The sequence below is a fragment of the Pleurodeles waltl genome, chromosome 6 (genome assembly GCF_031143425.1).
Source record: "Pleurodeles waltl isolate 20211129_DDA chromosome 6, aPleWal1.hap1.20221129, whole genome shotgun sequence".
NCBI classification, from domain to species: domain Eukaryota; kingdom Metazoa; phylum Chordata; class Amphibia; order Caudata; family Salamandridae; genus Pleurodeles; species Pleurodeles waltl.
This window is the reverse complement of record NC_090445.1, coordinates 887744636-887761191: the sequence shown is the minus strand read 5'-3', so window position 1 is coordinate 887761191 and position 16556 is coordinate 887744636. Positions and strand designations below refer to the sequence as shown.

The 16556-nt window shown below is 46.5% G+C and overlaps 1 protein-coding gene across 2 annotated transcripts in view; it reads right to left on the bottom strand.

The window, feature by feature from the left end:
* Positions 1-10796: 10796 nt before the first annotated feature.
* The window catches only part of EDRF1 (erythroid differentiation regulatory factor 1), a 403030-nt gene continuing 397270 nt past the window's right edge, over positions 10797-16556 (bottom strand). For both annotated transcript variants that reach the window (XM_069239693.1, XM_069239694.1), the window contains one exon: positions 10797-13783. In XM_069239693.1, coding sequence (XP_069095794.1) covers positions 13621-13783 — 163 coding nt within the window. In that variant the 3' untranslated portion in view covers positions 10797-13620. The remainder of the gene's footprint in view (positions 13784-16556) is intronic.

Genomic DNA, 16556 nt, shown 5'->3' with positions numbered 1-16556 from the left:
TGAGCATTTCAGGGTCCGTCCGGTCCCTCCCCTGCAGCACAGCCAGGCCTGTTTCCTCCGATTTAAGCTAAGCCTGAAGCTGATGCTGCACCCCTTCAGCGCCTCCCACTCTGTGGCCCTGCGAGCCATAGAGCCCCAGTTAATGTTCATATAATCCTCCAAAGCCTGAGAAAGCTCTTCCCTCCCCACCGGCTCGGAAAGTATCCCTGTCAGTAGCCTCCATGCCACTCCCCACTGCAGCATGCAGCAGACCGGCGAATGACCCGAAAGGAACCTAGCCAGGTATGTCACAGCCACACTCTCCGTTAGAGGGATTCCTCCCACCAGAATCCTATCCAGCATACTGTTATGGGAGAGTTAGTGGCACCTGTATGTTTGCTGCATGTCAATGGAGTGTACGCCATGCATCCGAGGCCCAGATTGTCCATAACCCCCTAAATGTAGCTGCCATGTGTAGTTTAGTGCCCTCCCTGAGAGCTGCACTGTCAAGGCCCCTGTCAAGCATGCAATTGAAGTCCCCCAACCAGAAAATGGGCATGTCTGCCTACTTCAACACCAGGTCCTGCATCGCAGGGAAAAAACATGAGCTGTCTATTTTTGGGGCATATGTGTTAACCAAAGGCACCAATTTCCCGTGCAGTGACCCCTGTAGTAGCACATACCTGCCCTCAACATTGGCCTCGACATATGTTAATGAAAACGGCGTGCCCGTGGCCACACAGATTAGCACCAACCCTCCCCCCCCCGGTGTACGTAGAATAGGAAGAATGGAAATCTGCCTTCACCCTATCAATCGTACGGGCCCAGTGTCAACCATGTGCGTGCCTTGCAGTCAGGTGATACTGATCCCATGATGCTTTAGGAAGGTGAGCACCCTGTATGTTTTCGTGTAGGAGTCTAACCCTCTGACATTCCAAATTAGCAGCTTAAAGTTATGTGACTATGTTACAAATGTGAACAACCAAACCCACCTACCCATGGACAAACATAGCACGACAAAGCAACTATAGATGCCCACCCGTTGCATGTGCCAGGACCTGCACGGCATCCGAGCAAGTCCAAAAGGGATGGGCCAACACTCCCTGCATCCCGGCCAGCCACACAACTCTGCTTACATCGTCCAGATCCCAACAAGGGATCCAGACCCCACCGCTATGGCCTAGGCCCAGCATCAGCTCCCCCGAAGCAGTGGACCAGCTCAGACTCCCTCCAGCCCCGGCTCAGCGCTCAACCAGCACAACTCTCAACTATCTAACAGAGCAACTGAGAGTCCCCCACAAAGAGGACAGTAACATTTGGCCACACAATCCATACAACAACTAAAAGTTCTGTCCACAGGGAAGGAACAGACAGCACTAGCCAGTTCAATTCCACAGCTATTCAGCGTCCAACGTGTATGGCACGGGCCCAGTGGCCCAGCCTCTGATTCAGTCACAACGGGTGGAGACCTGTCTCCAAGGGATGCCTCCGGACCCCCTCTGTCCTGCACCCACATGGTCCCATCCTTCTTGATTGTGACTCACTGAAAGCCCAGGGGGTCATTTCCCACCAACCCCTTGTGTTGCATGCCACCTCTGGAGCCTCGGCGAAACCCGAACCCCAAGCTCCCCCACAAACCCCCACTGAGGTGGAAAACCACGGCCTTGTCCCAGAGCTCTAGCCACTCCCAAACTTCCTCCAGGTGGTCGAATAAGTGTGCCTGCCCCTGAGACATAACCTTCAGCTAAAGGGGCACAGGAGTATGTACTTCAACTGCAGCACACACACTTTCTGTTTCACACCCAAGAAGGATTTAAGTTGCTCCTGCACCTTCTGAGTGTAGTCCAGGTAGATGCCAGTTCTCAAACCAGGGCACTGCCTGTTAACAGGAGGCCTGAAGACTGAAGTCCCTGTCGTTATAACTTAGAATCCTGGCAATGATGGCCCTCGGTGGGGCCCCTGGCAGCAGGAGGATGGGCACCAGTGCTCTGTGCGCCTGTTTCAACACGAAGAAGTCCAACAGACCCTGTGGCCGCACCTCCCTCTGCACCCATTTTTCCAGGATGTCCATCACTGAGGTCCCCTCCACCCTCTCGGGGATCACCTACACACAAATGTTACAGTGGTGGGAGTGACCCTCCACATCTTTCACCCGGCATTCAAGCTTGCTGGAGACCGTGGATAACTGTGCCATCTAGCACTTAAGGGTAGTGACTTCTCCCTGCAATGTCTCAGTGTTACCCTCAGCTGTTCTGACCCTGTTCGACACTTTCCTCAGATCAGCACGCATTAGATTGAGGTCTATGGATACAGCCTCCATTTTTTTGGTCTAGTGCAGTTTGGAAGCCATACACCAGCAGTTCCGCCCATGAGGGCTCCAGATCCCTCTCCAGGGAACCTCCCGAATTATCCACCCATCCCTGGTGTGAGATCTGCTGGGGCTGTTTTTGTAGTCTCGTATATTGCATAATAATGTTTGCAGGGTGCAAACACGCCTGCTTCTCCCTCCCCATGGCTCTCCAGCAGAATGCCAATATGCACCCACTACCATACTCCAGTTAAAGCATGGGTAACCGAGAGCCACTCACTCACCTGTGCCAAACCGCTCAGCCACCCATCCAAGCACCAAGCAGTTTCCAACAGAAAGTACGCTGTCCCAGGGGGCATTGTCAGGTCTCCCTACCGCCTCCAGCCGTTAATCTCATTGAGTGTTCTTTGGGACTCCCACCTGCTACCTGTGTGCCCCCGCTCCTGCCACCCAGCATCCGTGGTTGCCGGACTCCTCCTACCAGCTGCACAAGTATTGTCCAAGAGCCCAGGGTGCCCCTGGAGTGCAGAGGTGCTCACCTGCAGCACTGTGTCACAGCTACAGGCCCTTACCACCAGTCCCGTGCCCTCCATTGGCATCCCTGCTGGCCGCCACCCCACTGGGCTCACACTTCACCTGGTCAGGCGTCTGGTCCTCCCTGCGATCTCCAATAAGTGCCGCTCCTGGATTTCCACTCGACAGTGTTCTTCTAATGCTCACTCATGTGAGTCACAGGTGCCTAGGGCCCCCTTCGGGTGTCACCCAGCCAATAAATTGCCTACTGCTGCGGATTAGGCACACTGACCACACAGTCACCATGCTCTCTCAGGGTCTTCTGATGGTCAAGGGACCTCCGCTTCACAAGAGGGGAGCAGGGGTGCCAGATAAGGCTGCCCTCCTCCAGCCATCACCCTTGGCTTTACTGCGGCACCCCGCGCACATGCAAGTGTCAGCACGGCCCCTGCCACTCACCGTGTAGTATGGGCACTGCAACACCCACCGCCGCAGGGCCTCCTTCGTGGGTCTCAGACCCTGCTTGTGGCTGCGTCAGCTGGTGGGCTCACACGCTCATCAGCATGGCCCGATTTGCTTTCTCACCTCAGGTGGGCCCAACGGACCACAACGCGGCAGTGCCGCCCAGGGTTCTCTACCCTGCTCCTAGGATCTTCAGCTGGCTTCGGGGCCAGGGATCAGTAGCCGCTGGAGCCGACTTGATTGCCGTACTGCACTCCAGCAGGTGAGCTGGCACAGCCCTCCCAGCCCACATCGCATTGGCATCTCCGGCCTTGCAGTTGCAGTTGCATTAGGCCTCTTTGTAGACGGGCGCTAGGGTCGTTACAAGGAGCCCCAATGGGCCCCAACTATGCCCTACACTGCCACTGCTCTGCCAGGCATCCTCACAGCCGTTCCAACATGTTTTCGGCAGCAGGCAGCACAGCCCTCTAGGGGGGCATGGCTCCTGCTCCTCGTACCGCCAGTCGGCGGTTTCACGCACTCATCGGCACGGCCTGAGTCACTATCATACTCAGGCAGGGTTCTCTACCCCCGCTCCTGGAAAATTCCACCAGCTCCAGACCAAAGCATCAGGAGTCACAGAGCCGGCTCCATCGCCACACCGCACGTGAGCAGGACAGCAGCGCGGCCTAGCCCGCACCACACAGGAACTCTGGCCTTGATGGGCCTCAATTCTTGAGTGATGCTCCTGAATCAACACAGGGGGTCCCAAACATCTCCAACTGCACCCTGTGTTGTGATGCTCCCCTGGGGCCTTCAAAGCTGTCTCAGCATATTTTGGGCAGCAGTATTGTGCAGGATTACAGTGGTCTGGCCAGGAGCTTGGAGGTTCACACTCTCCCACCCCAAGCACCAGCTTGTCTAAAAGAAGGTGACATACAGTGGTTGCACTTACAGCACTCGCAGTTCACTCACACGGCATGCAGAATTAATCGAATTGAGGAAGGACATTTTCATGGCCAGAAGCCTAAAGGATTGTGTATGGACTCAAAAAGGCAAGCACATCAATAAGGTAAGAACTAAATTAAGGTCCCACTGTGACATAACAAAAGGTTCCAGAGGAAACATGCATGTATGCCCATTCAAAAAGTGCAGCACAACTGGTGAATTAAACAGTGTGGAATTATCAGGCAAACAAAAAGACGAACAAATAGCCATGCTGGGCTATTTGTTAGACAAGACTAACAGAAGTCATCAGTAAAGCCTGCAGCAATAGACCTGTCGTCACACCTGGCTACAAACTTTGCCCATCATCCAGAACAGCATAACCTTAGGGAAAGATGGTGAGGTTCCTGATCAAATCCTGCCTAACCTATTCTTCTCAATTCCATGCATGGAGGTGCACTCTGCCCTGTTGTTGGACCCAGCTGGTCCTCCTAAAGAGGAACACTGAAAAAAGACAGGAGAGCCACTGAAGGCTGAATATATCTCCTGAGGAGCTGCATGGTGGAAACTGGAGCACAAACGTATCAACATTGAGCGTTCTTTGTGCTAGGCAAAAAATTCTATCCAATGCATGCCTCATGCAAAGACACACTGAAATAACTCTCGGTGTGCAGACGCCACTCATGGTCAGCTAGATGGCATCTGCTGAGATAGTGAGCTCTGGCATCCAGGGACCCTCCCAGATAATGTACTTTCAAGGGACTTCCCTGAAAGTTCAGCCAGCGCCATAGAACCAGCACCTTCTGGCATAACACACAAGACCACACACTGCCGTGTTTGTTGTAATATCACATGGCAGTCAAGTTGCCTGTTAAAATAAATAAAATCCCTGCCCCTGATGGAAGGCAGAATGTCCTTGAGAGCTCGCCACATGGCACACAGCTACAACAGAAACCTGAGGCCCCTGTTTTCCACCTCAGCTAAGAGGCCACTTCAACCCAAAGTATTATATTTCAATTTTTTTATGTATTCCCCTAAATATATTAACAAAATGTTAATTTAGTCTTACTGTTTCATTCCATGCCACCCTCATTTTAGCCAGCTGGGGTCTTCCCAGATGATGGAATGGCAGTGATGAGGATTCTCAGCCAATTGGAGAAAGGAGTTGATGCATGTCAGGCAAAGGAAGGAGCTGGATATAATTTTCTGAATAAAGATTCTGCTTGTATCTTTGGGATCTGTCTTCATTATACAGATGCAACCATCATTACTGCCAAAAGGCATGAGGCACTAGCAAAGACCAAGAAGCATTAGAGACCAGATATGTCGCCTATAAGGGACACTAGCTCCCACCCCAACTGCAGTGCAAGTAGACCAGTGGCCCGGCATTGGCTGGCTGGCTACTGCATCGTAGAGGGCTTTGAGGGACCCCGACCTCTGTGGCCAGTTGCCCCACTTCACCTTTCGACTAACCATGAAGGCACACCTGTCCACTGCACCTCAACCACAGCATCCTTGAGCATCTTTTTGCCTGCATCTCCTGCATCAGGACCACTCCAATGAAGGTTCCAGCGGTTGTCCGGTAAACTTTGAAACTTGCCTTAAAAATGCTCTAATGGCCAGGTAATGTCCAAAGTATCCTTTCTTGTCCGCTAGACCAAAATCCTGTCGGATATGGTCGCCTAAGCCAGCCTGGGGTAGTCGACCTATGTCTTTCAACCTTTTCAAAAGTTTACCAACTTTTTGGTGACTAATGCTTGTTTCTTGTTGCATTTAAAAGTAATAATGTCTTCTAAAATCTGTATCACTGGAATCCTCCTGTGAATTTTTGCTCATCAAGGTCTTCAAGAATTCATAAAAATATACTATATTTTTATACATTGGTGTCCTTCTTTCATGTTGTGTGACATTCTTATTTTGTTGTATTGGTACTGTTAAATGCTTTACACATGGGGCCATATTTATGGCCTGGTCAAGCAGTGCAGCAAGTCAGTAACAGGGGAAGGGAGGTATGCACTGTATTTAAAAGAATATGGCGCATTCCTGTCTTTGTCCCTGCGCTGGCACCATTTTGGTGGCTAGTGCCAACGGATACCTTAGCACCATTGTGCAAGGATGCCTGCATTGTTAGGATTGTTTTTGTGCAGGAAGGGGAAAACAATACCCAGAGGCATTTTTGTCTTTCTATGTATGCGGCAGAATGTCCCTCAGGGCCCCACAAGGTGGTCTTACAAGGCTTCTTAAATCGCATTTTGAGCTTGCATTGCACATGCACTACATTGTGTGGTGCAGGAGCGATGCGATCCAAATCTTCGAAACCGCGCACAGGACCTCCACCTTCAAAATGTTTGAAGGGGACAGATCTTCTGCACAAACTTCTCCACATACGACCGAGGGGCTGAGATCAGGATCACAGCAGGGTTCCCCTTTGGGGCTGTCCCCTTTGTGGCCCAGGAATCAATCATGGGCTCAAGGTGCAGATTTGCACTCTTCATGGGGATACTCGATGGGGGGTTCGGCTGGTCCTGGGAAATAGATATGAAGCGCACCATGCCAACCCACATTTCTTGTCAATTTATCCAGACAACTAGCGCCCTGGACACGTGCTCTGGCATCTGGGAGGAGACTAACAGTGTTCTCAACACTACACTGGATAGACCCATTCTCCCCTGCTGACTGCACCTACTGACATTGTTCTATTGGCTACATCATTAGCCTTTTTCCGATGTTTGGCACCTCCGCAACTCCTTGACTAGACATCCTACTTGCCTGTGCATGACCTCTATACCCGTTACATGGACTGCACCCCTGACATTCCACCACTGGTCACCGGAGCCGACTACTTAGGCAAGTATGTATTTGACCACTGCCCAATGTTGACTCTGAAGTGGGTGACACCTTCCACCCACCCATGGGGAATTTCCACACCTCTAGTAGACAATGGAATCCTGCAAGATGAGCTAGCAACCCGGCTAGTTGAATAGTTTGATGATAAGGCGATAATGAATGCTTTCTCTCTTTGCGACTGACAAAATGGGAGGTATTGGAGATGGTTACCTGAGGCTACTGTATTCATATGGTGGTTCGTACCCATTGTTAAATGGAATCCGATCTGTCCAGTATAGAAAGGGACTATAAATTGACCAAAAAAAAGGCGATGACAGATCCCTCAGTCCGAGCGACCTTAGGTAAGCTCCACAAAGAGGAGGCTCTGCTACCCCGTATTACTTAACTTTGTGATGAATCAGGTACCTTGGTACAATCACAGCAAGAACTCTGACACACTTTTCTGTTTCCACAAACATCTTTACATTGCTACCTCGATTCATTCCTTGCAACCAGTACACGGCCTTCTGGAGGACCTAGCCCTTCCTAGAATCGACCCAAACACTTGAACTGAGCTGGACGACCCCATACAACCCCAGGAGATAAAAGCAGCTATAAAAGAGCTAGCCTCGGGCAAGATGCTGGGCCTCAATGGCTCTTCCATAGAGTTCTATAAGGACTACTTTGGCACGCTAGCTCCCAAACTGGTACAGCTATTCCAAGAGGTCCTCCAGGAAGCCACCCTGCCTCGAACACTCGAATAAGCTTCCTTGGTTTCCATCCTGAAAACATTGAATTATCCTATAGATCCCACCTTTCATCAACCAATAGCCATACTTAATATTGACTACAAGACCCTCAATGAAGTCCAGGCCAACTAACTGAATGGACTCCTCCTACTGAATTGCCTCTGAACAGAATGGATTTGTACCTGGTCGGAGCACTTCTAAGAACATCTGACAACTTTACAAAGTGGTGGTACTTGCCCTTCAGCTCGATTCCAATGAAGGCGCCTTACCTTTAGATCGTAAGAAGGCTTTTGATACACTTAACTGGAATTACCTCTGTAAAGTCCTTGGTCTCTATGGTTTTGGCATAAAAGTTCTACATTTAATGAAGCTGCTATATACAGACCTGATACCAGGGTTAAATTAGGGAACTATGGGGCAGATTTACAAACATTTTGCACTGGATTTACATCACAAAACTGATGAAAACCAGAACAAAATGTTTTTTTTCTAATTTACTTTCCAGAGCAAAACTGGTTTTGCACTGGAAAGTGCCCTAAAAGCAGCTCTAAACACTAGTAGGAGTTTCCATGCAACCACCCATGCTTTTTGACGTCAAACCCTATCTGCTAATGACAGCGCCAAAAATTAACACCATTTGAAAGGAGGCATTAAATGGAGAAATGCCTTTATTTCTCCTTCCTTATCCGACATTGCATGCATGCTGCACTGTATAGCACACAAACAAAGTAGGAAACGTTTTAAATTAAGTCTAAGCATAGCATTTTGTACTGGAAGGGCACCTTTCCAAGGCAAAACCTATGCTAGGCTCACGCACTCACCATTGCACTATGGCGCAAAGGTGTGTGCGTGGCACTCACAGCAAGATACTGCTCTGACGCTAGGAAGAGGGGAGGAGAGTGCCATATCTTTGTAGATCTGGGTCTACATATCTGAACTCTTTGTGGTCGGCAGAGGCATCCAACAGGGCTGCCAGTTATTGCTGCTCCTTTTCGCTCCAGCCATGGAGTCTTATGGGATCTGCCTGGGCGGTGCGGGACAAACTCTGGTTATTCCACTCCCAGAGGAGCGGATGTTCTCCTTTTCTTGAGAAAGACCCGCACAGGCTTTCAAGATATTGCCCAGACACTTAAAAGGTTTTTGGTCACACCTCTGCACTTCCGCACCTCTGCACTTCTACCTGGTGTGGTGTATCTTTTCCCTTGCAAGCCAAGTGGTCTTTTGTGGACGCTTAGGCCCTTATTTATACTTTTTTAGCGCCGCATTTGCATCATTTTTTTACGCAAAAGCAGCGCAAACTTCCAAAATACAACTGTATTTTGTAAGTTTGCGCCGATTTTGCGTCAAAAAACAACACAAATGCGGCGCTAAAAAAGTATAAACAAGGGCCTTACTGTCTTAGTGCCAAGTTACTGTTGCTAAGATGGTGATGCTCCACGGATTCCTGTATTACTTTGCTAACCTCCCTCCTTTAGTTCTTTAGGGAACTGGGCGCACTCATGGAGGATTTGATATGGGCCAACACGACCATAAGCGAGATGCACTTGCCACCCAATGACCCCCAGTAGTCCAAGGAGGCCTGGAAGCGTCCAACTTCGAAACCTATTACCTGGCAGACCAAATAGAGTGGCTAGCCAGCTCTTGGGCGAGGCTCTGGATGAGACTTGGGGGGAGCACTAACCACCGTATACAGACTTAGTTCAGTTGGTCCTCCACTAGCCCATCCGCACCTCCTCAGAATTACTTTACAGGGCATTACACTGCCTGGCAAGCCCACCCATACATGATAAACAACTAGCACTGCCAGACATAGTATCACTTAGATTCACAAGACACAGATTCACTCACTCCCACCATCACATCACCACCCGTAGGACACTTGGGAGTCGGAATCTGGGACAGCCTTGAACAATGAGTGGAGTAGAGCACTAGCATACCCTTACACAATATCCTGAAAGGCCATATCAAATTAATCCAATGCTTTATTTTGCACCTGGCGTACCCCTCCCCCACTAGGCTCCACAGAATATTTCCAACAGCCTCTTGCTCCCACTGTACCTCTGCAAACTGAGACCTTCAACGCATATTTTGGACTCTCCCATCCCTTCCCATATAGTGGGCCCAAATCTTTCTAACACTCTCCACATGTACTGAAGTATCTCTCTAGATCAGTAGTTCCCAACCTTTTGACTTCTGCGGACCCCCACTTTACCATTACTGGAACCCGGAGACCCTGGCTGAATCATAATTGGAATCCGGGGCCCTCCCTTCCCCCACAGAGTCACTACTGAAAGCAGGAGACCTAATCTGTTAATTAAATTTAATTTTCTAAGCAGTTGCAGACCCCCTGAGGAGGTTTCGTTCCCCCAGGGGTCACCGGACCACAGGTTGGGAACCACTGCTCTAGATGACGTGGGAAATAGGAGCCCTGGATTGTTTCTCACGAGCGAAACACTGAAGGGGGACATCCCACTTCCTAGACATTGGCTGCTGTTGGCTAAACGAGCAATCACGAACAACTGTAAGGCACCACAAGCCCTTGTACTAAAAAGCTGGCAACCAACGCTCACGAAATAGACCCAAAGGGAAAGTAAAGCCCGACACAGAAAGGAGAGTAAAGCCTTGTGTACTATGTACCAATGGCAGAATGTTGGGACCAACTTTGGCCCACCTAGAAGGACAAACCTGGACTACTACAATTTTCACTGTTTCATGCGCATTGTGCGCTTTCATGTATGTAAAGGGTTATTTAACGTGTGATAGTATCAAGTATCTAGATGCAGAAGTACTCAATGTTAATTAAAAAAAACATTAATGTCTCAATACAGATATTTTCTCCAACTTTTCATAAACTTAATCTTATCTACAAAATGACCACGTCAGATTTACTGGTATCAATCACTCTTCCATACAAGAGGGCAAACACAAATTAGTGTACGCCCTTCCAGACTAACAGATGCATTGTTTCATGTACAATCAGTCGACTAACCTCATACACCCTAATTTTCGATACCATTTAAGAACACAGACACGAGTATTGATCAAACTTTATTTTTAATAAATACTTTTCTTAAAAATATGTTTTGTACATTCACAGTTTTAGGTTCAAAAACAAAAATTCAAAAAGTCTGCCAAGCAATTATTCAACAGTTACGAAAATCAGGTTGTAGTTGAATGTTAGCTTTCTGGCCCACATTTCTGACCACTGCTTGCTTTTCCAAACATTTTGTTAAACCCCAGAGGCACACAGCAGTACGCTTTTTGCATCATAAAAAACGTAATGTACCTAACATACCAACCTTGAAAAACATAGGGAAATATCTTTGTACAACCAAAGAAATGCAAAACCTGTGGGGCCCTGCATATAAAACAACTTCCACAGAGGAAGTAATCTAATTTATCAAAATATATATCAAATTCTTTTTTCTCAACACAGTGACGCACATTTTTCTCACACAAAAATATCTTTTCACAATGCCTTTTCTTACAGGTCAGAAAAAGATCATATTTACTAAGTGCAACATTATATTTACATACACGTTTTACAAAACTGTGCTTTATGCACACTTACAAGCCAATAAACCAACATATGCTCAGCATGACCACACCAGCATACAGAAGAAATGTTCTCATTTTTGACACCACGTTATGGTGCTTGGGGGAAATGGAGCGATAAACAGGCCAGTGTATTTTAACATCTCTATGGGAGAGTGTTATTTTCTTAAGGAAAGGGTAATAAATGGGCGAACTTAAATCTGTTGGCCAGCATGCATAGGTCTGTGAGAGGGTCCTTCTTTTTTCACCTACTGTCTATTTTACATGTAGCAGTACCACAATTTACTCTGTTTGCTTCTGTTTTTTTTCTGAATTAAAGCCCGTGAGCCCCCTAGGAGAGTTGTTTTACTTGCCAAACATTCACTTTCATCAGCAAACGATTAATATGGGGAATCATTTCCTGGACGTTTAGCACCGTCAAATAACAGTTTTTGTAGCTGCATAATCAAAAGCTTTTGGCTGAGATACCTTCAAGTGCACAATGTGTATCATCAGTCTTCTAAAATGTTGTGTAAAATTATCTTGTTAATCCTGAAAGTAATAGCTTGTTTCCTCATAGATACTTTGCACAATGACACGGCCCTCCCTACACACATGGAACAAAGCACATGTCCCATGGCTGATTATTTCATTGAATTTAGAAATGCCTGCCTTACACGTTCTTCTCATTATCCTGCTCGAATGCCTCTTCTTCTGGGCTCCTTTCAATTATGCTTCCCGCCTCTGGCAAGTCAAAATATTCTTTCTGAAAGGAATACCTCTGCCTCTGTTCCTGATTTCACATGCAACTTTAAAATCAGTTTTCTAAAATCTATATGCCTCAATCGGTCCGTTTGTCTTCTGCTGTAGCCTCGGCCTACACAGGACACTGGTCAGTCACAATCTCCTCTTCCACACTCGCCCAAGTTGCCGACCTCACTACCTTTAAGATGCTCTCAATAAGCCATAACGCCCCAACCTGCCTCCCTACTTATTTCTCTTGCTGGGTCTATCATTCCTTAAGTCCAATGGTCATAAATCCGACCCAAGAACCTGCTTGTCCTATTTTGTGAATCTTCCACCTCATTATCAACTTCTTCCCTTTCTGATACCAACATTTATGTTTCGTTTCTTCCTTTGGCTGAAGTGTCTTATTTCCAATCTTAAATTCTCAAATCATATTCATCTTTCTTCATATGTTCCCAGAAAGAGAAACACATTGGTCTTGTACATTCTCAAGTGGCTCGTCTACATCTAGATCTTCTGTACTCGCCATCTCTTGGAGATCACCTGATATCTGGTGATGGGTTTCCTTGTCATCTACAGAGAATACAAACTATCATTGGTCTCCGGCATCTTCGAACAATTAAAAAAAAAAAAAAAAAAAAAAAAAAAAAAAAAAGTCTTGCTCTAGTTGCATATGTCTCCAAATGTTTCTTCCACGACAAGGACAGTGAGGAGAGATTAGGGCTCCGTGTTTTAGATGTAGAGCTCCGCGGCTACCCTACCTGGCTGCTCTGACCGCTCTGCTCCCATCAGTGGTGGCAGAAGTATATTACATGTAATAAAAGAAGGGGCTTAGATTTAAGAGTAATACACAGTTAGCCGCTTATGCATGTCCAATTAACCGTGAATAACAATTAATGCAGCAATTCCGAACTGAGTCATGGGTGTGTCAGCTGCAACCCCAGCACAGACACAGCAGAACCGACATTTGACTAATAATTCCTCATTTCCCAAGACAGGCCTAAGTGCAATATTGAATGTTGACAAAAGGAAATGCAACACTCACACCCAGGGACGTTTTTCACAAATAATATTCACATTTAAAATACTTAGAAAAAATGATACAGCGAACTAAAAACAATGCTGACAAACTTTCCAGGCAACAAAGTTAATGGGCTTCTAAAATGAGTAAAATACAGGATGATATTTTAAATTAGTGTACAAACGATAATCTACAGTATAGAATATAATATGCGAGCAGAACACACATGGGGACACATGTTAAAGGTGAGGAACTGTGTCTATTATTCTGCTCTTCAATGGATACAGTCGGCTAATCTAAGAAGTAACTAAGTAGTATATAAATATTAACTGAACAAAATACCTTAGTTGTGTGTATGTATGAATAATTTGTATAATTACACATACACACACAACCATCTGCACAAGTCATATGCAATGTTTGACATTTTATTGTCATATGCTGAATTAACATGGAAGACGTAGCGGTCGTATAGTCCATGAAATGCAGGAAGCCATGAGTTTCTACCAGAGGTAAGAAGGCACTACTCAAACGTCATTCCACCGTCACTGCAGGCTTCACTTAATGCCGGGGGTGTTGCCTTCATTCCTAGACGTCATCTGAGCCAATAAATTGATCACAATGTCTATTCTTTCTGGAAGAGTTACAGCGCTGTTTGCAGTGGCCCGTAAAAGGTTGGAATAGAGTAGTTTGTTGGCTTTCAAAACAGCTTCTTCTTCGCTGGAAAAACACAAACAATATTTAAAATCGATCCAAACATAATCATAGCGAAATAATGCAATATTACTCAGTACAATGACACTGGCCTTCACTATTCATGTATGTCTCACAATCAAAACAGCGGCGTAGATAAGGTGATTCTCATGCATTTTTATGATGGGTAGGATCTAAGGAAAGAAGCTATCATTTAAAATGTCCACCGAGGCATAACATTTACGGTTGCCTGTCCATGGCTGTTTCAGGACAGGCACATTTATGACCATTCTTGATTTTGCTTGGTGGTTTTAGTCTTGGTGGTGCAGAGCAGACTTAGGCAGAACAATTCCCGACTAGTTGCCATGAACCTTCGGATACAAAGCACCCAAGAGACAGCTACATCTTCAATGATGATGAACGGCAAAGGAAGACTCTCTTCCACTCTGCCTTAAGGGTGAGTGCGACATGCCTGCACTTTCAGACCGAATGAGTTACAGACGTAGCAAGGCATTGTGCAGCAACAACTTAAAACGTTGCGTTCACATCAGCCCTGCCTTAAAGTGGTGGTGCTCTGGAAGTGGTTCTACAGTTGCAGAGCTGATGGTGCCATGACAACGGAGGCAGAAGGAGTCAAGGGTGGTACACTCAGACTTCAGCAGTCATCAATAGTGATGAAGGCCAAGGGAGAACAGGAAAGGAGACTCACCCAATTTTCATGCTATGACTCCGTGTGTGCACTATCCGCAGGGCGTACCTTAGTCAATGTGATTTGGGAGATGTGAATCTCATTCCACAACAAAAAAAAAGCAGTGGCCCACAGGGTGAAAGTGTGAGGTGGCAAAGCTTTGGTATGGACTGTTCCCATGAGGAGCAAGGTCAGTACTGACTTGCACTGTGTGCACCTCTGGGGCTGATTTAGTGTTTGGTGTAGTTACTCTGTTGCAAAGGCGACAGAGTACCCTGTCCGGCAATCTCAAGGTCTGCCCACCCGATTTTGAGTTGGGTGGACCTCAGGTTTTAAACAGATGTAGTAAAATTTACTCTGCCAGTATAAAGAACAAGTTACTTACTTTCGGTAACACCTTATCTGGTAGGGACTCTACCTAGCCGCAGATTTCTTACCTTCCTTCAGCAGCGCGACAGAGTAGGTACCTTCAGAAGTAAGCCATCCGACCATTCACCCTATTTAGAGTAGACGGTCAGAGCCCTTTTTTGTTTCAACTGTTCGTTACTGCCAGGTATAACCTGGTGCTGAGGAATAGTAAAAACAGAAAGAATGACCCCGCACTATGAGAGAAAAACTAGTGTGGGAGTCTATAGTGTGTATGTTTTTTTAATCCTCCTAGTTTGAAAGTTTGTTATGTAAAAATAAAAAAAATGTGGAAATGTTTGACAGGGCCAACCATTAAACTTTCCCTACCATGACAGGCTCTGCCAGGACAGCGGTTTCTACCAATGTATAGAGATATTTACTGGGCTGGTGGACATATCTAAATACGGCAGGCAGAGCAAAACCAGTAAAGTCCTCCACCAGCCTGTCTGCGTTTACTCAGTCTGCTAAATCAGGCCCTCTGTTTAAAGTGGCACAGTGGGTGGAAAAACAATGGCTTGGAATGCTACCCGGAGTGATTGTCTGTGGTTAGAATATTTGTAAGCATTTATCCCATTGCCTTTTGGTTGTTTGACTGCCTCTGGTATGCCTGGAAACCTAAGACTGGCATAGCTTTACAAGAATACTACTGGCAATGTTAGTGAATTCTAAAAAGTAGTAAATTTGTATCAGTTCAAGGAACACTTCTACAGGTGTAGATTTGCTCTGTTTCTGGTACATTGGTCACTAATTGCCATATTTCTAAAGAAGTGGCCCAATGCAGAACAGAAAGTAAAGTTGTTGCATTGCATCACCTAAAGAGAGCAGCACGGTGCCATATCTTCACAGAAATGGCCCAGGTCTGCTCTCGCCCGTAATGCGTTGGTGCACTTTGGGACCCACAGTGCAAGAGTGTCTGCGTAATGGGCAGGATAGTTTTCGTGCAGGAATGTAAAACTATTCTTGGAGGCTTTTTTTTTTTTTTTTACTAATTTTATGTATGCTGAAGAATGTAGCAGACACATGGAGAGGAAATACTGAGGAGAAATAGTCATTTCTCCTCGTTATGCCAGCCTCAAGCTGGTGCATCATAAACCATGTCTACAAATCATGGTAAATATGGGTTTGCATCAAGGTCCATGGATGGATACATGGGATTGCCAATGCACCACCCATGGAACACCAACTTAATGCAAAGTAAAAAAAAAAAAAGACAAGCCGATGCCCCTGATGCAGAATCCTTTTTAATCTGGGCCTAAATATATGTACGTTCCCAATTAAAAAAAGAACAAGAATAAATGTCAGTGAAATAAGGATAGCAAGAAAAACCAACACAGACCAAACTCACAACTACCCGACCCAACTGCCAAGCCAATAATATATATAATTTTTTTGGGGGGAGAAATAAACCAGTCAGCCGGCGCACTCGCGGTTGACAGAAATCGTACACAGATACTATTGGAAACGAAGACGGAGGTATACAACACACAGCACATGTGAAAATATTACATCGAGTTAGTTACAATTTATGATCACTGAAGTTGACAAAAAGGAACAAGGTACTGTAGGAGAAACACAACATTTAGTGTGAAGGTCCTGAGGAAGTCCAGGGGCACTCCCCGGATGAAACACGTGTTGACGGACAAGTAAGAGATTAAGGAGGACTTTGATGTAAAGACACACAAGATAATCCATGGAATAACAAGT